The sequence below is a fragment of the Somniosus microcephalus genome, chromosome 4 (assembly GCF_052327205.1).
Source record: "Somniosus microcephalus isolate GS21.2 chromosome 4, FLI_Smic_1.0, whole genome shotgun sequence".
NCBI lineage: Eukaryota > Metazoa > Chordata > Chondrichthyes > Squaliformes > Somniosidae > Somniosus > Somniosus microcephalus.
This window is the reverse complement of record NC_140990.1, coordinates 44,493,022-44,516,465: the sequence shown is the minus strand read 5'-3', so window position 1 is coordinate 44,516,465 and position 23,444 is coordinate 44,493,022. Positions and strand designations below refer to the sequence as shown.

General features: G+C 49.2%; 1 protein-coding gene and 1 pseudogene across 1 annotated transcript; one reads left to right on the top strand and one right to left on the bottom strand.

Moving 5' to 3' along the window:
- The window catches only part of LOC147118767 (uncharacterized), a 166,371-nt pseudogene that overhangs the window by 65,635 nt on the left and 77,292 nt on the right, over positions 1–23,444 (bottom strand).
- Positions 906–3,110, top strand: LOC147118769 (uncharacterized). The gene is made up of 2 exons (XM_085987038.1): positions 906–1,423; positions 3,026–3,110. Exons 1-2 carry the CDS (start codon positions 906–908, stop codon positions 3,108–3,110), a joined length of 603 nt encoding a protein of 200 aa, XP_085843164.1.

The following is a 23,444-nucleotide window of genomic DNA, read 5'->3' as shown; positions in this document are numbered from 1 at the left end:
AGTCAGTGGCTGTCAGGAAGAGTTTTATTGCAGGCTGACAGAAGGTAGGTTCCTGGCCACCTGTGTAGGTCTTTTTGTTGCTTCAGTTTGAGCTGGAGTGGAGATGGAGGAGAAGCTGCTGGGTTTAGCACCCAGTACTTCTGAGCCCAGGAGGACCCAACAATTTCCAATGTGAGACTGTCAAGGGAGGTGGATTCTGGGGGAGAATAGGTTGTTAAACAGACACTGTCCCTACAATGTAAAAAAATATTTTTTAGGAACAAGTATTTGTGTAGAGGCTTTTAATCCAGTTTACGTATACAAGTTTTTTTAATGAATTTTCGCGATGTGGGCGCCACTGGCAAGGCCAGCATTTATTGCCCATCCCTAGTTGCCCGTTGAGAAGGTGGTGGTGAGCCGCCTACTTGAACCGCTGCAGCCCGTGTGGTGAAGGGCTCCCACCGTGCCGTTAGAGTTCCAGGATTTTGACCCAGTGACGATGAAGGAATGGTGATATATGTCCAAGTCAGGATGGTGTGTGACTTGGAGCAGAACTTGGAGGTGATGGTGTTCCCATGCACCTTCTGCCTTTTCCCTTCTAGGCAGTCATGGGACAGATGGGGTGGTCGGTTCCCTTGCCTGAAGGACATTAGTGAACCACTTGTGTTTTTACAACAATCCAGCAGCTTTCACGGTCACTTTGTTCTAATACCGGCCCCACTAATGACCAGATTCATTAAGCTCAATTTCACAACCTGCTTTTTTGTGGGGTCTCGCTCTCACACTCCCTTTTTGCTGTATTAAATCCATGTTACAGGGTACTAAGAAGGGGAGGATTTGTAGACGGGAAACTCAAACCAAACACCATATCAAGATCTGACAGCGTCACTCTTACATTGGCACCTGAATATCATCGGCCTTTGAACATGGAAGCAAAAAGCACCATTCACGGTGGGGAGGAAACGTACATATGTTCTGTGTGTGGACGAGGATTCAGCCAAGAATCTGACCTGTCGAGACACAAGCGCAGTCACACCGGAGAGAAACCGTGGAAATGTGGGGACTGTGGGAAGAGATTCAATTACTCGTTTGAGCTGGAAATTCATCGGCGCAGTCACACCGGGGAGAGACCGTTCACCTGCTCCGTGTGTGGGAAGGGATTCACTCAGTCATCTGCCCTGCTGAGACACCACCGAGTTCACACTGAAAAGAGAAAGTTTAAATGCACCGACTGCAAGAAAAGCTTTAAACGCCCTGAGGCACTGACAGAGCACCAGTATATTCACACTGGTTACACACCGTTCAGCTGCTCTCACTGCAGGAAGAGGTTCAGGACATCATCTCACCTGTTGAGACACCAGCGACTTCATACTGACAAGAGACCTTTGAAATGCTCGGACTGCGGGAAGAGCTATAAAAGTTCTGAGGACCTGACGTGCCATCAGTGTGTTCACACTGACGAGAGATCTTTTAAATGCTCGGACTGTGGGACGTGTTATAAAAGTTCCGAGGACCTGACGTGTCATCAATGTGTTCACACTGACGAGAGATCTTTTAAAGGCTCGGACTGTGGGGAGTGTTATAAAAGTTCCGAGGTCCTGATGTGCCATCAGGGTGTTCACACTGATGAGAGATATTTTAAATGCTCGGACTGTGGGAGGTGTTATAAAAGTTCCGAGGACCTGACGTCTCATCAATGTGTTTACACTGATGAGAGATCTTTTAAATGCTCGGACTGTGGGAAGTGTTATAAAAGTTCCGAGGACCTGATGTGCCATCAGTGTGTTCACACTGACGAGAGATCTTTTAAATGCTCGGATTGTGGGAAGTGTTATAAAAGTTCTGAGGACCTGACGTGCCATCAGTGTGTTCACACTGACGAGAGATCTTTTAAATGCTCGGACTGCGGGAAGTGTTATAAAAGTTCTGAGGACCTGACGTGCCATCAGTGTGTTCACACTGACGAGAGATCTTTTAAATGCTCGGACTGTGGGAAGTGTTATAAAAGTTCTGGGGACCTGACGTGTCATCAGTGTGTTCACACTGACGAGAGATCTTTTAAATGCTCGGACTGTGGGAAGTGTTATAAAAGTTCTGAGGACCTGATGTGTGATCGATGTTTTCACATTGACGAGAGATCTTTTAAATGCTCGGACTGTGGGAAGTGTTATAAAAGTTCCAAGGACCTGACATGTCATCAGCGAGTTCACACTAACAAGAGATCTTTTAAATGCTCGGCCTGCGGGAAGTGTTATAAAAGATCCAAGGACCTGTCGTGTCATCAGTGTGTTCACACTGACGAGAGACCGTTCAGGTACTCTCAGTGCGGGACTGGGTTCAGGCGATCATCTGAACTCACTGTACACCAACGCACTCACACTAGGAAGAGGCCGTTCACCTGCTCCGTCTGTGGGAAGAGATTCACTCGTTCATTCCACCTGGTGGCACACCAGCGAGTTCACACTGGGGAGAGGCCGTTCACCTGCCCTGAGTGTGGGAAGGGATTCTCTGAGTCATCCAACCTCACTAAACACAAACTTGTTCACACCAATAAGAGACCTTTGAAATGTGATAAGAGATTTAAATGCAAAAAGGATCTGCAGGCACATCAAAGCACTCACACTGGGGAGAGGCCATTCACCTGCTCTGAGTGTGGGAAGGGATTCACTCGTTCATCCCACCTCACTGAACACCGACTTGTTCACTCTGATGACAGACCTTTTCAATGCTCTGACTGTGAGAAGAGCTTTAAAAGCAAAAGGGATTTGCTAGCACAGCAGCGAGTTCACACTGGAGGGAGACCATTCACCTGCTCCGTGTGTGGGAAGGGATTCGCTCGGTCATCCCACCTCACTGAACACCAACTTGTTCACATTGGTGATCGAGCTTTTCAATGCTCTGATTGTGAGAAGAGCTTTAAATACAAAAAGGATTTGGTGATACACCATCGACTTCACACTGGGGAGAGGCCGTTCTCCTGCTCCGTGTGTGGGAAAGGATTCACTGTGTCATCCAGCCTGCTGATACACCAGCGAATTCACTCTAGGAAGAGGGCGTTTACCTGCTCCGTGTGTGGGAAGGGATTCACTCATTTATCCAGCATGTTGCGACACCAACAAGTTCACAAGTGACTGCAGGGGTTGGATTCTGTTGTTATTGCTGCTGTTAATCACATCCAGGACTGAACCATGTTCATTCTGACAGTTGGGGTTTGTTTCTGCTGATGTTAATAACTCCTGTAACTGGGCTGGAGTTTAATATTCTGGATATATGTCAAATAAATCAGCTTTGTGTTAAACACATTGTTGTAGATTTTTCTCTTTCCCACCTGAGTGTTTAGCATCACCTGGCTGGAGCTCAGAAAGGACAATCTGGGGGAGGATCGTACGGCGGGAACAGAACTTCAGCCTGGACACAGTCCTTCAGGGCCACACTGAGAGGGGCAAACGGCACTTTGGTCTTTCTCGTCTCTCTTCACTGACAGCAAAGTCTCTGTGTGGATTAATCTCGAGGTGTGTGAGAAACGTGTCCCAGCCGCTCTCTCCATGGTCCAGAGCTCCTAGGCACGGAACAGAAGGCTCCTTTACAACTGTGTTTAGAGTCAGGAAGAACAACGGTGAATGCTGGAAACGTGCTGCCAAATCAGAGATTGGTGTCACACTGCGATCTGTTCCTGACTGAACGTGAAACAGGTTTAAGTTTCCAGTCTAAGAACGACTGTGGTAATTATTCCATGAACATTTAACGAGTTTATGTGACAGTCCTGAGTCCAACATTTTAAGGCAGGCGTTAATTCATTTAAAATAAACCCATTTAAAATAAGTTGGTTAAAGTTGGCATTAAAATAGCAGACGGAGGAGTTCACCGGAGCCTGTTAACTGCTGGTACAACAGACATTTGATCTCCAGATAAAGAAGGATCTGCAGCGTGTTTCCAGGAATTCCTGGTTTTATTGCTGTGTGTGTTAGACACCAGGATAACTAAAAATACATGACCCGGAACATCCACTGGGGTGCGATCATGACTATTACTGCAAACCTGGTTTTAAATTTAAATTCACTCAGCAAATGTATTGAACAAGAGATGAACAAGTAAACAGATCAGGGCCCAATCCTCCAGCTCTATATTGTAGGCCGATGAGACTCTGTTAAGGTGCCATGTGCTGCTGGACCACTCTGCATTGTGCCTGTAATGAAAAATAACTGAAGATTTGTCCCAGTGTAACCTTTGCAGTCATGAAATGAGTGTGTCTTTTAATGAGCCTCACGTCCTTGCTCATGTCGGCTGCAATTGTGTAGAAAGGGGATGTGTAAAGAGATGGTCTGTGTATGGAGATGTGAAACAAGGAAACGGTGTGTGTGTGTGATAGTGACACAGCCTTGTGGTCACAGTCAGAACAATGACAGATATCCTTGTGGTTCTGGTTTGGGCAGGGCCAGGTCAATAATGTAGTAAACAAGTTAAATATAAATATCACCAGTGTAGTCGCAGCTTGTTAGAACAGACCTGGGGAGAAGAGAGCTCTGAATCCACTGTATTATCCCTGTTCTAATAATATAATAGCAAAATACTGCGGATGCTGGAAATCTGAAATAACAACAGAAAATGCTGGAAATACTCAGCAGGCCAGGCAGCATCCGTGGAGAGAGAAACAGAGTTAACGTTTCAGGTCTGGGACCCTTCATCAGAACTGGAAAAAGCTGGAGATGTAACAGATATTAAGCAGGTGCAGAGACGGGGGGTGGGGGAGGGGGTGGGGGATGCGGTTAGGAGGGGAGGAAGCAATTGAAAGAACATCCTGTACTTTTGTAAGAGGTAGGAAAGATAAAATGTTGCAAGTGGGAGTGGCGAAAATCATACTGCATGAAAAATGGGGGCAGGGATAATTATCTGAAATTGTTGAACTCAATGTTGAGTCCGGCAGGCTGCAAAGTGCCCAATCGAAAGATGAGGTGCTGTTCCTCGAGCTTACGTTGAGCTTCATTGGAACAATGCAATAGGCCGAGGACAGAGAGATCAGAGTGGGAATGGAGTGGTGAATTAAAGTGACAGGCGACCGGAAGCTCAGGGTCACCCTTACGGACTGAACGGAGGTGTTCCGCAAAGCAGTCGCCCAATCTGCGTTTGGTCTCCCCAATGTAGAGGAGACCGCATCGTGAGCAGCGAATACAGTATATTAAATTGCAAGAAGTACACGTAAATCGCTGTTTCACCTGGAAGGGGTGTTTGGGGCCCTGGACAGTGGGAAGGGAGGAGGTAAAAGGGCAGGTGTTACATCTTACACTTAAGGTGCAACACATGCCCTTTTACCTCCTCCCTTCCCACTGTCCAGGGGTATTTAAGGAAGTGGCCCTAGAAATAGTAGATGTATTGCTGATCATCTTCCAACATTCGATGGAATCTGGAACAGTACCCATGGATTGGAGGGTAGCTAATGTAACCCCACTATTCAAAAAAGGTGGTAGAGAGAAAACGGGGAATTACAGACCGGTAAGCCTGACATCGGTAGTGGGGAAAATGCAAGAGTCCATTATAAAAGATGTAACAGCAGAGCACTTGGAAAACAGTGACAGGATCGGACAAAGTCAACATGGATTTACAAAAGGTAAATCGTGCTTGACTAATCTACTGGAATTTTTTGAGGATGTAACTGGTAAAATAGATAAGGGAGAACCAGTGGATGTGGTGTATTTGGACTTTCAGAAGGCTTTCGATAAGGTCCTGCATAAGAGATTAGCGTGTAAAGTTAAGGCACATGGGATTGGGGGCAAGGTATTGACTTGGATAGAGAACTGGTTGGCAGACAGAAAGCAAAGAGTTGGAATAAACGGGTCTTTTTCCGAGTGGCAGGCAGTGACTAGTGGGGTCCCGCAGGGATCGGTCCTTGGACCCCAGCTATTCACAATATATATTAATGATCTAGACAAGGGAACTAGATATAATATCTCCAAATTTGCAGACGACACAAAGCTGGGTGGGCGTGTGTGCTGTGAGGAGGATGCCGAGAAACTCCAGGATGATTTGGACAGGTTGGGTGATTGGGCAGAAGCATGACAGATGCAGTATAATGTGGATAAATGTGAGGTTATCCACTTTGGTAGCAAAAACAGGAAGGCAGATTATTATCTGAATGGCAATAGATTGGGAGAAGGGGAAGTGCAAAGAGACCTGGCTGTCCTTGTGCACCAGTTGCTGAAGGTAAGCATGCAGGTGCAGCAGGTGGTTAAGAAGGCAAATGGCATGTTGGCCTTCGTAGCGAGAGGGTTTGAGTACAGGAACAAGGATGTCTTGCTGCAGTTGTACAGGGCCTTGGTGAAACCACATCTTGAGTATTGTGTGCAGTTTTGGTCGCCTTATCTGAGGAAGGATGTTCTTGCCATGGAAGGAGGTCAGCAAAGATTCACCAAGCTGATACCTGGGATGGCAGGAATGACGTATGAGGAGAGTTTGGATCGATTGGGCTTATACTCGCTGGAGTTTAGAAGAATGAGAGGGGATCTCATTGAAACTTATAAAATTTTGACAGGACTGGACAGACTAGATGCAGGAAGAATGTTCCTGATGGTCGTGGAGTCCAGAACCAGGGGTCACAGTCTAAGGATAAGGGGTAGGCCATTTAGGACAGAGATGAGGAGGAATTTCTTCACCCAGAGAGTGGTGAACCTGTGGAATTCTCTACCACAGAAGGCAGTAGAGGCCAATTCATTAAATATATTCAAGAAGGAGTTGGATATATTTCTCAAGGCTAAAGGGATCAAGGGGTATGGGGAGAAAGCAGGGACCGGGTACTGAATTTGGATGATCAGCCATGATCTCATTGAATGGCGGAGCAGGCTCGAGGGGCCGAATGGCCTACTCCTGCTCCTATCTTCTATGTTTTCTATGTTTCTATGTATCTCCTGCGCTTGCATGGGAAGGTGCCAGGTGAAGGAGAAGGGCTGTTGGGGGTGATTGAGGAGTGGACCAGGGTGTTGCGGAGGGAGCGGTCCCTACGGAATGCTGAAAGGGGAGGTGAGGGGAAGATGTGTTTGGTGGTGGGATCATGTTGCAGGTGGCGGAAATGGCGGAGGATGATCCGTTGAATGTGGAGGCTGGTGGGGTGAAAGGTGAGGACAAGGGGAACCCTATCGTGGTTCTGGGAGGGAGGGGAAGGGGTGAGAGCAGAAGTGCGGGAAATAGAACGGACACGGTCAAGGGCCGTGTCAACCATGGTAGAGGGGAATCCTCGGTTGAGGAAAAAGGAAGACATGTCGGAAGCACTGGTATGGAAGGTGGAATCGTCGGAGCAGATGTGGCGGAGACGGAGAAACTGGGAGAATGGAATAGAGTCCTTACAGGAAGCGGGGTGGGAGGAAGTGTAGTCCAGGTAGCTGTGGGAGTCGGTGGGCTTGTAGTGGATGTTTGTCGAAAGCCAATCGCCAGAAATGGAGACGGAGAAGTCAAGGAAAGGAAGGGAAGAGTCAGAGATGGACCATGTGAAGGTGAGGGAAAGGTGGAAATTGGAAGTAAAGTGAATGAACTTATCCAGTTCAGGGCAAGAGCAGGAAACGGCACCAATACAGTCATCGATGTACCGGAAAAAGAGGTGAGGGAGGGGACCTGAGTAGGACTGGAACAAAGAATGTTCCACATATCCCATGAACAGGCAGGCATAGCTAGGGCCCATGCGGGTTCCCATAGCAACACCTTTAATTTGGAGGAAGTGAGTGGAGTCAAAGGAGAAGTTGTTCAATGTGAGAACAAGTTCAGCCAGGCGGAGGAGGGTGGTGGTGGATGGGGACTCTGTTCAAGGAAGAAACGGAGCGCCCAAAGGCCGTCCTGGTGGGGGATGGAGGTGTGGGTAAAGAAATGTATCCTGAATTCTCTACTGGATTTATTAGTGATCATCTTATATTTATGGCCCCATAAATATGATGAGATTCTGTTAAGCTGACCAGTACGCTGTTGTACTTTGTCTTTTTCTGATGAATGAAACATTGCTGAGCCCCTGTACCCCTGTTATGGGATGAAGTGGCAGACAAGTAAAGGCACAATGTCTGGGTGTTAATCTAATAATAAGCTCACGGACCGTATAGGTGTGATAACCAGACGTGTTTGTGGTTATAGTCTGGTCACAGATGAACTAAATTCCCCCAATTAGTAGGAGTTCAGGAGGCGGTCAACAGACAGCTCCAAACTATCCCAATTCCGGAGCGGTAACCAAGCTTGTGTATAAGAACAGGCCACGTTGTCAGTTGGAACAGACTCGAGAAGATCAGGCGTGAATCCACTGTACTTCTGTTCTCCAGATTGAGGGAATTATCACCAGATCTGTGTTATGCAGCGCCCTTATAAAGCCTGCAGAGACAATTTGTGTTCTTGTGAGCTTGATTATCTGGTATCTGAAACCCTGTGACTCCCGATCATTGGAGTCAGCTTCAGTGTGTGGAAAGGGATTCCCTGGTGTATCCCACCCGCTGACACACCAGAGTGTCCACATTGTGACTGCGGTGGGTCGATTTGACTGATTCCGATGCCTTTAATCACATCCAGGACTGAACCATGTTAATTCAGGCAACTGGGGCTTGTTAATGTTAAGAGCCCCCAATAACTGGGCTGGATTGTAATATTCTTCGCTGTTCTCTCAGTGCTTGTGAGCAGAGAGAAGCTGATGTTACAGAATCACAGAGCACAGTAGGATGCCTTTCGGCCCATCGTGCTGGTGCCGGCTCTCTATGCAATTAGTCCCACTGCCCTGCCCATTCCCCACAGCCCTGCAAAATTCTGCTTTCAAGTATCTATCCAATTCCCTTTTGAAAGTCACTATTGAATCTGCTTCTACTACCCATTCAGGCAGTGCAATCCAGATCATAACAACTCGCTGTGTAAAGGAATGTCTCCTCATTCCCCCTCTGGATTCTTTTGCCAATTATCTGAAATCCGTGTCCTCTCGTTTCTGACCCTCCTGCCAGCGACAACAGTTTCTCCTTCTTTGCTCTTAAAAAACCCTCGTAATTTTAACATCTTTATCAGATCTCCACTTAACCATCTCTGCTCCAAGTTATATTGTCATTGTTTTGTGAATTTTTGCTGTCATCGAGGTGCTGAATGTCGGTGCCCGGGGAATGGGACATTCTATCCTTGTGAGCACCGAGTGTCAGCATCCAGCAATCTCTGGTCAGGGACTGTCTTTTCAAACTGACTCACCTGATTGTTTTCACTCCCTTACTTCATTATTAAACATTTCAGTTTTTGCAGAGTGACCAAGGCTGTCTGTGAAACTGCAAGAAATTTGTCTTTAAATAATCTTCTTTAGTGAAGCTGCTGTGGCTCTGGCCCTTTGCCAGGCCCACTGACTGTGGCCCCTCTCCCAGATTCCAGCCCCAGCTCTGTGCTGACTGTGGCCCCTCTCCCAGATTCCAGCCCCAGCTCTGTGCTGACTGTGGCCCCTCTCCCAGATTCCAGCCCCAGCTCTGTGCTGACTGCGGCCCCTCTGCCAGATTCTAGCCCCAGCTCTGTGCTGACTGTGGCCCCTCTCCCAGATTCCAGCCCCAGCTCTGTGCTGACGGTGGCCCCTCTCCCAGATTCCAGCCCCAGCTCTGTGCTGACTGCGGCCCCTCTGCCAGATTCTAGCCCCAGCTCTGTGCTGACTGCGGCCCCTCTCCCAGATTCCAGCCCCAGCTCTGTGCTAACTGTGGCCCCTCTCCCAGATTCCAGCCCCAGCTCTGTGCTGACTGTGGCCCCTCTCCCAGATTCCAGCCCCAGCTCTGTGCTGACTGTGGCCCCTCTCCCAGATTCCAGCCCCAGCTCTGTGCTGACAGCGGTCCCTCTCCCAGATTCCAGCCCCAGCTCTGTGCTGACAGCGGTCCCTCTCCCAGATTCCAGCCCCAGCTCTGTGCTGACTGAGCTGCTCTCACCTGGGGACAGCGCGTCACAATCGGCCCCAGCGCACCTGAGCTGCTCACCAGGTCCCGCCCCCTTGCTGTGCCCCCATTGGTTGGAGGACCCGCCGCCCGTTCGCTCCTCCCACTCCGCCCCGCTCTTCCTATTGATCCGGAGCTCCGTCAATCACCCGGGCAGTGTGAGCTGAGCATGCACGAACCTTGGCAGCAGCCGCTGACACATCAGGTGAGAGAGCTCAAGGAGCGGGTTCATGAACCCCGGGGGGACGCAGGCTGCTCACACCCCGAGTGCGGCCCCAGGCTCCGTTATTAATACACTCAACATTATCCGCTTCACAAACATCCGGGGTGGGCTACAGGCCCCGAACAAGAGCCTCCGGGCCGGGCGTTTGCCCTGAGCGGGGTGGCAGCTGTGGGGCTTTCTCCCGGTGACAGGCCCGGGGTAACGGCCGCCATCTTGAGAGGCTCAGGGGACAGCAGGGCGCATGCGCGACCCCCTTGGCCAGGAACCAGGAGGAGAGAATCTTGTCAATTTCTATCCTGGGCTCACAGTGATGGCTTTTGTAAACTCCTTTTACAGGCTGTGAGAAGGGCAGCATTTACACACCGCAAACTCAAACCAAACATCACATCGAGATCTTACAGAGTCACTCCATTCATCAGGACCTGAATATCATCGGCCTCTGAATGTGGAAGGAGAAATGTTTGTCTGTTCTCTCTGTGGGAAAAGATTTCAAACATCAGTGTGACTGCAAAAGCACCGAGACACACACACCCGAGTGAGAGTGTTCCAGTGCACTGACTGTGGAAAGAGCTTTAACCACTTACACAGCCTGAAAAACATCGCACCGTTCACAGCGGGGAGAAACCATACACGTGTTCTGTGTGTGACCGAGGCTTCAACCGAGGGACTCAAGGACACCTGCACCACGGAGAAACCGTGGGAATGTGGGGACTGTGGGAAGGGATTCAATTACCCATGTGAGCTGGAAACTCATCAACACAGTCACACTGGGGAGATGCCGTTCACCTGCTCCGTGTGTGGGAAGGGATTCACTCAGTCATCTCACCTCATTGAACACCAACATGGTCACTCTGATAAGAGACCTTTTAAATGTTCTGACTGTGAGAAGAGCTTTAAAAGCAGAAGTGATCTGCTGAGACACGAATGCACTCACACTGGGGAGAGACTGTTCACCTGCTCCATGTGTGGGAAGGGATTCTTTAACTCATCCACCCTGATTGACCACCAACGGGTTCACTCTGATAAGAGACGTTTTGAATGTTCTGACTGTGAGAAGAGCTTTAAATGCAGAAGGGAACTGCTGACACAGCAGCGCATTCACACTGGGGAAAGGCTGTTCACCTGCGCTGTGTGTGGGAAGAGATTCACTTGGTCATGCAACCTGCAGATTCACCAGCGAGTTCACACTGGGGAGAGGCCATTCACATGCTCCGTATGTGGGATGAGATTCACTCAGTCATCCCACCTGCTGAGACACCAGCCAGTTCACAAGTGACTGCAGGGGTTGGATTCTGCTGACGTTGCTGCTGTTAATCACAACCAGGACTGAACCATGTTCATTCTGATAGTTGGGGTTTGTTTCTGCTGATGTTAATAACATCCATAACTGGGCTATAGTTTGATATTCTGGATAAATGTCAATTATATCAGCTTTCTTTTAAACACAGTGGCCTAGAAATTGGGTTTGGCCCCGCTTGAGGCGTTAGAACTGGCGATGCGCTAAATTTATAGCCAGACGAGAGCTATCCGCGCCTGGCGCGATATTGGGTTGCATCGCCCCCAAAGGGGATTGAGGCGCTAAATCAGCCATTGCACGGTGCTCTTAAGGTGCAAAAGGTCAGGCGCTACTCAATTTCGACGCGGACGGGCGCAGCGCAGGTGAACTCAATTACGGCAAAGCACGAGACCTGCAGGCGCCGGCCGGCTCTTAAAGGGGTGGGTCAGTCAGACTGAGCCTCAACACCTAACGCCCTGTAGGCCTCAGATTCGGCGCTCGCCCTTGTCTGGTGGTACAAAGTTGATCATTATGGAGAAGGTTAGGCAGAGAGCAGAGCGCTTCAGCACTGATGCTCTGGACCAATTGGTGGCTGCAGTTGAACACCGTCGACAGGTCCTGTACCCGGATAATGGCAAGAGGCCAAATCAGAAGGCTGACCGACGATCTTGGAGGGAGGTTGCTGTGAGGGTCAACTCCAGCAGCATGGCGACCAGGATCCCTGTTCAGTGCAGAAAGAAATTCAACGACCTCACACGGATCGTTAGGGTGAGTGATGGTTTACCAAACTTGTGCTTCGCTCCATCTGCAGCTGACTTCGGGCACCCTGCTGCAATGATGCCCCAATGGCCATCTGTCAGCATGCACCCATGGCCCTTTCTGGGCAGACACATGGACAGATGTCTCAAGGCCTCATGTAAGGGCTCTTGCACAATGGGGGGCATGCGATGATGTCTCAAGGCCTCATGTAAGGGCTCTTGCACAATGGGGGGCATGCGATGATGTCTCAAGGCCTCATGTAACAGAACCTCCCCTTCTTTCCCCTGCAGTCCAAGATGGCGCAGATTAGAAAAGAACAGCGTCGAACCGGTGGCAGACCTGCACAAGTGGTCACTCTAACGGATCTGGAGGAGAGAGTGCACCAGATACTTGGAGGACGTCTGTCTGGTCCAGTCACCACTGCATCTGCCGACCCCATTACCGACAGCGAGGGTAAGACTCTCACCTTTTCCACCTGTTGCCTTCCACTTGGTCCCCCCGCCAGCATGCATCCTCAGTGTGCAGCCATGTCAGAGCCTTGCCGCAATCTGGCATGCCTTTCAGCAAACCTGTCTTTTTGCTAAAGCCACTCTTCCACCTCCCACTTTCAGATGAAGCAGCACCAACTCGGGCTCAACGTGTTGAAGCTGCCAGTGCCAGTGCCACCGGAGGCGAGGACCAGGAGGAATCCGGACCAGCCATTGCAGAATCCGGGGAGCTGACACATCTGCAGACTGGGGATAGTAGTCCCCTGGAGGGGAGGGGGGGTGGCTCTGAGGATGAACCAGTTGCCGGACCAAGCGGCATGGAGCAACGCACGGGGGATAGGCAAGTTTGGCCACCGTCTCCCCGCAGGGCAAGGCAGGTCATCATGACTGCTGCGCAGAGTGCAGATGAGGTCCGTCGCCTGGCAGAGATGAGCAAACAGGCGCGGGTCAGACACACGGAGCTGATGGCTGCAGTGGAGAAGATGCCTGAGTCAATAGATTCATTGGCTAGGAGTATGTTGGACTTCGGGGCAACAATGGAGAGGTCTCTCCAGGTGTTCGGGGAAACAATGGACAGGTCTATCCAGGGCTTCGGGGCCACAATGGACAGGACTATCCAGGGCTTTGGCCCAACAATGGAGAGGACTGTCCACGGCTTTGAGTTGGCAATGGAAAGGACTGTTCAGGGCTTCAGACAATCCCTGGAAAGGTCTGTGCAGGGCTTGTCCAAGGCAGTGGAGCGGTCGGCTCCTGCCTTGCCCGAAGCCATGGGAAGAACTGTCCAGGCCTTCTCCGAAGCACTGGCACCTGGCACACAGGTCCTCACTGTTGCCACGCATTCACTTGCTGGGCTCCTCCACAGCCAGATTGACGCAACGCGATGTCTCACTGCAGCCACCCTCTCTGCATCAGATAGGATCACCCCGGGCCCTTCCACTCCCGTACAAGGCCAGGAATCCGTGGAGCCTGCGATTGTGGCGGATGAGCCGAGCCACTCCCCTCATATAGCCAGTGTGTCGTCCGACCATGGTGCAGGTGTCCTCTCTCGGCAGGAGACCATTGCACATGCCAGCGCTGGGACGCCTGCATTGCAGCTGCCACCACCTGCAGCCCACACTGCTTCCAGCCATGCTCAAAGCAAGCATCCTGCGTCCGCACCCTCCAAGCCCAGATGTCGGCCAGGCCGTACCTGAGGGGCTTCTGCGCTTCCAGACAGTCGGCAAGCGTCCCCCAGCCTTGAGGCCGCCACTGGGGTGCAATTACGTAGGAGCAGCAGGGAGGGAAGGGGCCGGGCGCGAACGAGAAGTCGTTCTCCCTCAAGGGGCCAGTTGTAGAGGGAGGTGCTGAGACGTTTGTTTGTCCAAATTCAAGGACACCCTCACCTGCTGTTATAGGTGCAGATTTTTGTTGAGTTTTGCTGCTTTGCCGAACAGGTCACATTTATTTTGGCAGTTATGGTTTCTGCTCACTTAACGTTGTTTAGCTGTAATGAAAGACTTTTGTGTCAATAAACAGAAGTTTAAATGTTGCTTGGTGCATGTGACTACTTTCAGTGATGCTGGCATGAAGAGGCCCTCAAACATCCAAAGTGCCCATGAGGTAAGACTCTCATCATTCCGCCACAGGGGTGTCGAGACGAGTCCAGAGGAGCCTCTGATGAATGGACCTTCCAATTTCAGCAGCCCTTCCATCTTCCTCCTCCTCCTCCTCCGCCTGCTCTTCCTCCTCCTCCTCCTCCTCCTCCGCCTGCTTGTGCAGGGTCCGAGGGAAGGTAATGAATGGACGCGTTCGCCTATAAAGGGCATCTGTCACTTGCCGGATGCAACAGCGGACTGCAGCCTGAGCGACAGTCGCATTGTCCCCAATGGCTGACTGAAAGGATCCATTGGCATAAAAATGGAGGCCTTCAGTCAGTGTAGCCATCACGGACAGAGAGGTTCTGCAGCGTTCACGCGGCTGCAGATCCTGACCAAGCAGGTGGCACAGATCAGTAACAATGTCCCTCCAGATTCGGAGCCTTCGCAAACACTGCTCCTCCGACATGTCACCTGCTGCCTAAAGACCCTCGCAGCCTCCCGTCGGATAGGCCGACCTCCATTGCCCCTCCTCCTCCTGGCCAATCCCGGCCCTTTCTCCCGCCGTCTCTCTGCCCCTTCATAGTGTTGGGCGATGAGGCCATCGCCCTCCAAACAAGCTCCCATTCTGATGCCAGTTGGTCAAAAGGCTTTTAGGTGTAGTACTGCAAGTACTTCGGACAGGGTTGAAGGTCCCAAGTACTGTAAAGCTCAAATCCCAGAACTCCGCTCCACATTAGCTCGCCAACTCTCTCCAGCAGCGATCGCAATGAGCAGGCCAAGTGGCAGAAGATTCTGCACTAGAGCTGTCCCCTTTAAATAGCGCCGCCCTACTCCGAGAAGGGCCTGTTAGCCCTCCCTCGAACTATCACTAATAGCGCTGGGTGCTAAGGCTCCGGGCGCCACCCAATATGCGCTCAGGCACTCCTAAAAGGCGTTGCACACTGAAATGACGCCATGAGCCGTTTGCGCTCGTGGGCGCGTGCAATCACTTAGCGCAGGCGCTAAATGTATAGTCAATTTCTGAGTCGGCGCTATCCTCATAGCGTTCGCCCCAACATAGGGCTTCGCCCCAATTCTAGGTCTCTTTAGGCGCTCAGCGCCGGCGCTACCAACCCAATTTCTAGGCCAGTGTGTCTGGTCCTTGATATCTTCATGGTAAGATGAGCTGATTGAGGACTTGTTACGAAGTGAGTGCAATCTTGGAACTGTGTTCCTAGAACAGATTGCCCGTAATAAAATAGGGGAACTGGAGGCAATAATATGTTGCAAGAAACCAGAAATAGTACGGATTACTGAGTCATGGCTACAGAAAAATCAAGACTGGGATTTAAACATTGCAGGGTATAACATATTTAGAAAAGATACAGAGGGAAAAGGAGGAGGTGGAGTATCTGTACTTATTAGAGATAACAGAATGGCAGTAGAAAGACAGAAATACAATCCATGTGAATAGAGATAAAAGATAATAAAGGATCAGTCATACTAATAGAGGTAGTGTACAGACCACCTAATAGTGGAAGGGAGGTGGAGGACGAAACAAGCAAACAACGTAAAACACATAGAATAATAATCATGGGGGATTTCAACTGTCCCAAACTTAATTGGCCAGAAGAGATAGGTAAAGGGGATAAGTGAATGGAGTTCGTACAATGTGTACAGGACTCCTTTCTAACCCAGTGTGTAAGAAGCCCAACAAGGGAGGATTTGCTACTTGATCTAGTAATGGGGAATGAACCAGAGCAGATAAGTGAAGTAAAAGTAGGGGAACATCGAGGCAATAGTGACCATAATATAATATGCTTTAAGATAATAAATGATAATGACACAACCATGACAAAGACCAGGGTAATATAGATTAGAGAAAAGCCGATTTTGAGGAGCTGAGAATAGAACTTGGGAAAATCAAATGGACAACAATAATGGCAAACACTGATGTAGAACAGCAATGGGAAACATTTAAAACAGTATTCAACAGAGTCCAGGAATAATATATTCCGCTAAAAAAAAACAGACTAAACAGTAATGGGTCACCATGAATGAATAAAGACATGAGGGACAAATTGAGGGTATGGAAAGAGGCATACGCTAAGTACATGGACAGCAGGGATGAGCATGATGAGAGAGAATACGAAGAGATTAGGAGAGAAGTCAAAAAAACAATTAGGAAGGCAAAGAGGAACTATGAAATTAAATTATCAAGGAATCTAAAACAAAACAGTAAAATGTTCCACAGACACATAAATAAAAAAAAGGAAAGTTGGGATGGAAATTGGGCCACTAAGGGATGGACAGGATAATCTCACAGGCAAAATGGCAGAAATATTAATTACTTTGCTTCAGTATTTACCATGGAGACAGAGCAGGTGGGCATGACATCGGAAGCTGTGATTAGAAATGATATAACCGTATTTAAAATAAAAAGAGAAATATTAAGTAAACTAATCAAACTCAAAGAAGATAAATCCCCTGGTCCGGATGGATTTCATCCACGCATCTTAAAAGAATCCAAAGAGATAGCAGAGACACTGTTACACATATTTAATAATTCTTTATGTAAAGGTGTAGTGCCAGAGGACTGGCGGATAGCTAACATAATACCTATATTTAAGAAGGGAGATAGAATATGTCCAAGGAACAATAGACCAGTCAGCTTAACATCGGTGGTAGGAAAAATAAAAGAATCCCGTTGAGTCGAATAGTGTAGATGCATTTAAGGAGAGGCTAGATAAGCATATGAGGGAGAAGGGAATAGAGGGTTATGCTGATAGATTTAGATGAGGAAAGACGGGAGGAGGCTCGAGTGGAGCATAAACGCCGGCATAGACTGGTTGGGCCGAATGGCCTGTTTCTGTGCTGTGTATTCTATGTAATTTTTAAAAGATGGATCTACAAGATGTCCAAGTCTGACAGGACAGAAGATTCTATTATATCACAGGGTCCACTTCAATCACCCTGGGCAGATTTCCACTATCCTTTTGTGAAAAAGTGCTTCCTGATTTCACTCCTTGGAGGCCTAGCCTTAATTTGAAGGTGATGCCCTCATGTTCTGGACTTGCCTACCAGAGAAAATAGTTTCTATTTGGACATTAGGGAATCCCTTTCTCATTGTAAATACCCTGATCAGATTACCCCTCAATGTTCGAAACCAAGTTTATGCAACCTGACCTCATAATTGAAGCCTTCAAGCCCCAATATCAGTCTGGTGAATCTGCACTGCACCCCCTCCAAGGCCAGTCTATCCTTCCTGAGGATCAGTGCCCAGTACTGAACACAGTTCTCCAGATGGGCTCTGACCCAGGCTCTGTACAACTGAAGCATCATTTCCCCCCCTTTGTATTCCAGCCCCTCGAGATAAAGGACAACATTCCATTACCATTGTCATTACTTTCTGTATCTGTGCACTGGCTTTTAGTGACTTGTGTACATCGACACCCAAATCCCTCTGCTCCTCCACAGTTCCCAGTCTCTCACACTCAGATTTATCTTTCTTGCATCCCAAGTGGACGACCTCACATTTCCCCACATTGAGCTCCATCTGCCACAGTGTTGCCCACGCACCTAATCTGTCTCTGTCCCTTTGTAACTTCCTGCTCCCATCTACACATCTTCCTGTGCCTCCTAATTTAACATCATCTGGAAACTTGAATATAAAACTCTCTCTTCCTTCACCTCTCTTCTCCTCTCACTGAAGGTAAGCATGCAGGTGCAGCAGGCGGTTAAGAAGGCAAATGGTATGTTGGCCTTTGTAGCGAGAGGGTTTGAGTACAGGAACAAGGATGTCTTGCTGCAGTTGTACAGGGCCTTGGTGAGACCACACCTTGAGTATTGTGTGCAGTTTGGTCGCCTTATCTGAGGAAGGATGTTCTTGCCATGGAAGGAGTTCAGAAAAGATTCACCAGGCTGATACCTGGGATGGCAGGAATGACGTATGAGGAGAGATTGGGACGATTGGGCTTATACTCGCTGGAGTTTAGAAGAATGAGAGGGGATCTCATTGAAACTTATAAAATTCTGACAGGACTGGACAGACTAGATACAGGAAAATTGTTCCCGATGGTCAGGGAGTCCAGAACCAGGAGTCACAGTCTAAGGATAAGGGGTAAGCCATTTAGGATAGAAATGAGGAGGAATTTCTTCACCCAGAGAGTGGTGAACCTGTGGAATTCTCTACCACAGAAGGCAGTAGAGGCCAGTTCATTAAATATATTCAAGAAGGAGTTGAATATATTTCTCAAAGCTAAAGGGATCAAGGGGTATGGGGAGAAAGCAGGGACCGGGTACTGAATTTGGATGATCAACAATGACAATAAAAGTTGATTTGATTTGATTTGAATGGCGGAGTAGGCTCGAGGGGCCGAATGGCCGACTCCTGCTCCTATCTTCTATGTTTCTATGTTTCTATGGTCATCCCAGTCAATGGTGTATATGGTGAAAAGCTGAGGCTCCAGTACAGATCCCCAGGGACAACCCATGACACATCCTGCCAATCAGAGTACGTTCCCTTTATCCCAGTCTCTGTCTCCTACCTCCCAACCAATTCCCAACCCTTGTCACAAGGTGATTTTCAATTTTTTATGCTTTTAATTTTGCTAATCAGCTCTTGTGCTGAACCTTATTAAATGCCTTCTGGAAATCTATAGACAACATCCATAGACACTCCCATGTCTACCTTATTAGAGACCTCAAAAATTCATCCAGGTTAGTCAGACATGACCTACCCATCACAAATCCACGTTGACTTCCTTTGATCAGCTCGTACTTGTTCAAGTGCTCAATCATTTTGTCTCTGATAGATTCCAGTAACTTCCCCACAACTGACAGATAGTACCAGAGGCAGTAGTACTATATTAGATAGGAGCAGACTAAGAAAGACTATGAAAAATTCCAAACTGGGTTTAGAATGCCTGTACGTAAATGCACAAAGTGTGGTGAATAAGGTTGGTGAGCTACAAGCACAATTAGCTGTGTGGCAATATGATGTTGTGGCAATAACAGAAACATGGCTTGAAAACGGTGAGGACTGGGCACTTAATATTCAAGGGTACAGGGTGTTCAGAAAAGATAAGGAAGGAAGAAAGGGAGGTGGGGTGGCAGTGCTGATTCAGGAAGACATTGTAGTGTTGGAAAGGGGACAAAGACAGAATCCATTTGGTTAGAGTTGAGGAGCAAAAAGGGTATGATCACACTATTGGGGGTATTCTATAGGCCTCCAAATAGTGAGAGGGAGGTAGAGGAGCAAATCTGCAGGGAAATTGCAGAGATATGCAAGAGCTATAGAGTGGTGATATTGGGGGACTTTAATTACCCAAATATCGATTGGGATAATGCTAGGGTAAAGGGAAAGGAGGGGGAGGAATTTCTGAAATGTGTTCAGGATAATTTCCTTGACCAATATGTTCTTGACCCAACTAGGAAGGAGGCATTGCTGGATCTGGTGCTGGGGAATGAGGTGGGCCAGGTCGACCAAGTGTCTGTGGGGGAACACTTGGGTACGAGTGATCATCGTATCATAAGATTTAGATTAGCAATGGAGAGGAGCAAGGAACAATCTAGAGTGGAACTTCTAAACTGGAATAGGGCTAACTTCAATGGGATGCGAAAGGATCTAGCCAGGGTAAAATGGAACCAAAGACTGACAGGAAAAACTGTAATGGAACAATGGGTGATCTTTAAGGAGGAGATGTTCCAAGTACAGGCTAGGCACATTCCAACAAGAGGGAAGGGTAAGGGAACCAAAGCAAGGGCTCCTTGGATGATGAGGGAGATAGGGAAGATGATGAAACAAAGAAAGAGGGTGTATGATGCATGTCAGGTGAATTCTTCAGGGGAGAACCAGGCCAAATACAATAAGTTGAGGGGATGTGAAGATGAAAATAAGATTGGCAAAGAGAGGATATGAGAGTAGAATGGTGGTTAACATAAAAGGGAACCCAAAAATCTTCTACAGGCATGTAAACAGTAAGCGGGTAGTAAGAGGCAGGGTGGGGCCTATTGGAGACAAAGAAGATAATATATGTTTAGAGGTGCAGGGCAGTGTGAGCTGAGCATGCGCGGGAGAGGCTGATTGTTGGGCAGTGTGAGCTGAGCACCACATGCAGCAGGTCAGAGGGAGGCGGGTTAATGAACCCCGGAGGGACGCGGGCTTCACACACCATGACTGCGGCCCCAGGCCCGATTATAAGAGCAGTGAACATTATCCGCCCCCACCGCGGGCTCCCGTTTCGCTCCGGCCCGAATCTCAACAAAGCGCCAAACTCCGGGACAGACAGGAAGTGAGTCAGGGAGCGTCTGTAAAGGGAGGAGAAATGGTGACTGGTCAGGGAGCGTCTGTAAATGGAGGAGAAATGGTGACTGGTCAGGGAGCGTCTGTAAATGGAGGAGGAATGGTGACTGGTCAGGGAGCGTCTGTAAATGGAGGAGGAATGGTGACTGGTCACGGAGCGTCTGTAAATGGAGGAGGAATGGTGACTGGTCAGGGAGCGTCTGTAAATGGAGGAGGAATGGTGACTGGTCACGGAGCGTCTGTAAATGGAGGAGAAATGGTGACTGGTCAGGGAACGTCTGTAAATGGAGGAGGAATGGTGACTGGTCAGGGCGCTTCTGTAAATTTAGGAGAAATGGGGACTGGTCAGGGAGCGTCTGTAAATGGAGGAGAAATGGTGACTGGTCAGGGGGCATCTGTAAATGGAGGAGAAATGGAGACATTCCGGCACCTTCCCGTGCAAGCGCAGGAGATGTAACACCTGCCCCTATACCACCCCCCTTCCCACTGTCCAGGGCCCCAAGCACCCCTTCCAGGTGAAACAGCGATTTACTTGTACTTCTTGCAATCTAGTATACTGTATTCGCTGCTCACGATGTGGTCTCCTCTACATTGGGGAGACCAAACGCAGATTGGGTGACCGCTTTGCGGAACACCTCCGTTCAGTCCGTAAGGGTGACCCCGAGCTTCCGGTCGCCTGTCACTTTAATTCACCGCCCCATTCCCACTCGGACCTCACTGTACTCGGACTCTTGCATTGTTCCACGGAAGCTCAACGTAAACTCGAGGAACAGCACCTCATCTTCCGATTAGGCACTTTACAGCCTTCTGGACTCAACATCGAGTTCAACAATTTCAGACCATAACCTCGGCCCCTATTACATTTTTGCTTATATTTTATCCACATCTTTTTTTTGGCCCTTTTCCCCCCGCTTTTTTTTTCCCTCCCACATGGCACCTGTCTCCCATTCTGCCAGAACATTTCACACCTAATCTAGAGCCGTCTTTTGTCTCCATTAGTCCTATCACCATCTTGTCTCGTTTTGAATACCTCTTAACGTCTCTTCACTTCTTTTGTTCTCTCCCAGCCCTGCCTTTCGATCTATTTCATTTCCTTTCCAGTTTTGAAAAAGGGTTAGACCCGAAACGTCGACTCTATTTTCTCTCCACGAATGTTGCCTGGCCTGCTGAGTTTTTCCAGCATTTTCTGTTGTTATAATGGAGACTGGTCAGGGAGCGTCTGTAAATGGAGGAGAAATGGGGACTGGTCAGGGAGCATCTGTAAATGGAGGAGAAATGGTGACTGGCCAGGGAGCGTCTGTAAATGGAGGAGAAATGGAGACTGGTCAGGGAGCGTCTGTCAATGAAGGAGAAATGAGGACTGGTCAGGGAGCGTCTGTAAATGGAGAAGAAATGGTGACTGGTCAGGGACTGTCTGTAAATGAAGCAGAAATAGAATCACAGAATATTACAGCACAGAAGGAGGATATTCAGCCCATCGAGTCTGCGCCGGCTCTTTCGAAGAGCAATCCAGTAAGTCCCACTCCCCCGCTCTTTCCCCATATCTCTGCAATTTTTTCTTCTTCCACGTATTTGTCCAATTCTATTTTGAAGGCTGCCATTGAATCTGTATCCACCACCCTTGTGATGAAATATTCCATTCATCACTCATCAGTATTTCTCTGCCTGTGACTGTGGTTGGTTTCAGTTTCATTTCCATTGTATTGTACTGTGTGTAGGGCTCCGCCCATACCTGGCTCCTATGTAAGCTGGCCCAGCCTGCAGCACATCCAGTACGGCAGACCTCTGGATGGAAGATACATTCTCCTCTGTGTGTTACCTTCTAAGTCAATAAAAGCCTTGTTTTGTTTCGCTAACATCGAGTCTCGGATTTATTGAGGCACATCAATTTTATTGACTTAATTTTCAACACAATGGATCAACTCTTGAAACCCGAATGTTTGGATTTGGACCAGCATGCTTCGGACGCATCGGCACACTTCGGACACTGGTTTATGTGTATGGAATTCTTCCTGGACAATTCCGCAGCCGTCAAAGACGCTACGGACGCTGCGAGTATGAAACTCGGCATTCTGCGGAATTGGGTAAGCCACCGGGTTTACCCCCTCATCCAAAACGCCGACACGTACCCGGCCGCCTGCGACATCTTAAAGGCGCATTACCAGCAGCCTACGAATGAGGTGTATGCTAGGCATCTGCTCGCTACTCGCGCACAGCGACCTGGGGAATCGGTGGAGGAGTTCCTAGGCACCCTGAAAACGCTTGGCAAAGACTGCAAGTGCCAAGATGTAAAAGCCGCAGTGTACACTGACGAGCTTGTTCGCGATGCCTTTATCACAGGCCTCAGCTCCACTTACATCCGGCAGAGACTGCTGGAAAAAACAGGATTGGACCTGAAACAGGCTGCGGACACAGCACGATCCCTGGATGTGGCCCAGAGAAACTCGGACGCCTACTCTTCAGCCCGCGCCGTCCACGCCGCCACGTGTGCACCAAGGGCGCCGCCATCTTGGAAGGCATCTTCCCCGCCCGGCAGCCCGACACCGTCGGGGCCCCGCTCTCCCCCCAGAAGCCCTACGACAGCCGCGACGTGTCGGGGACCCAACTGCTACTTCTGCGGGCAGCCGAAGCACACCAGAAACCTGTGCCCGGCGAAAGGCACCACCTGCTTTAAGTGCGGTAAGAAGGGGCACTTCGGGAAGGTGTGCAGAGGGAACCCCGCCGGAAAACCCGCCACCGCCGCGTGTGCGCCGTGGGAGCGGCCATCTTGGACGCCATCTTGCCCGACCTCATGGGGTCCGCCATCTTGTGAGCAGACAGCGTGGACGCCATCTTGTCTCGATCAGGGCCCTACAGTGGCATCGGTCACAGTGGACCAGACCAGGCCGCACCCGCTATCCAAATCAATGGTGGACATCGAGGTAAACGGGTGCAGGGTTAAATGTTTAATTGACAGT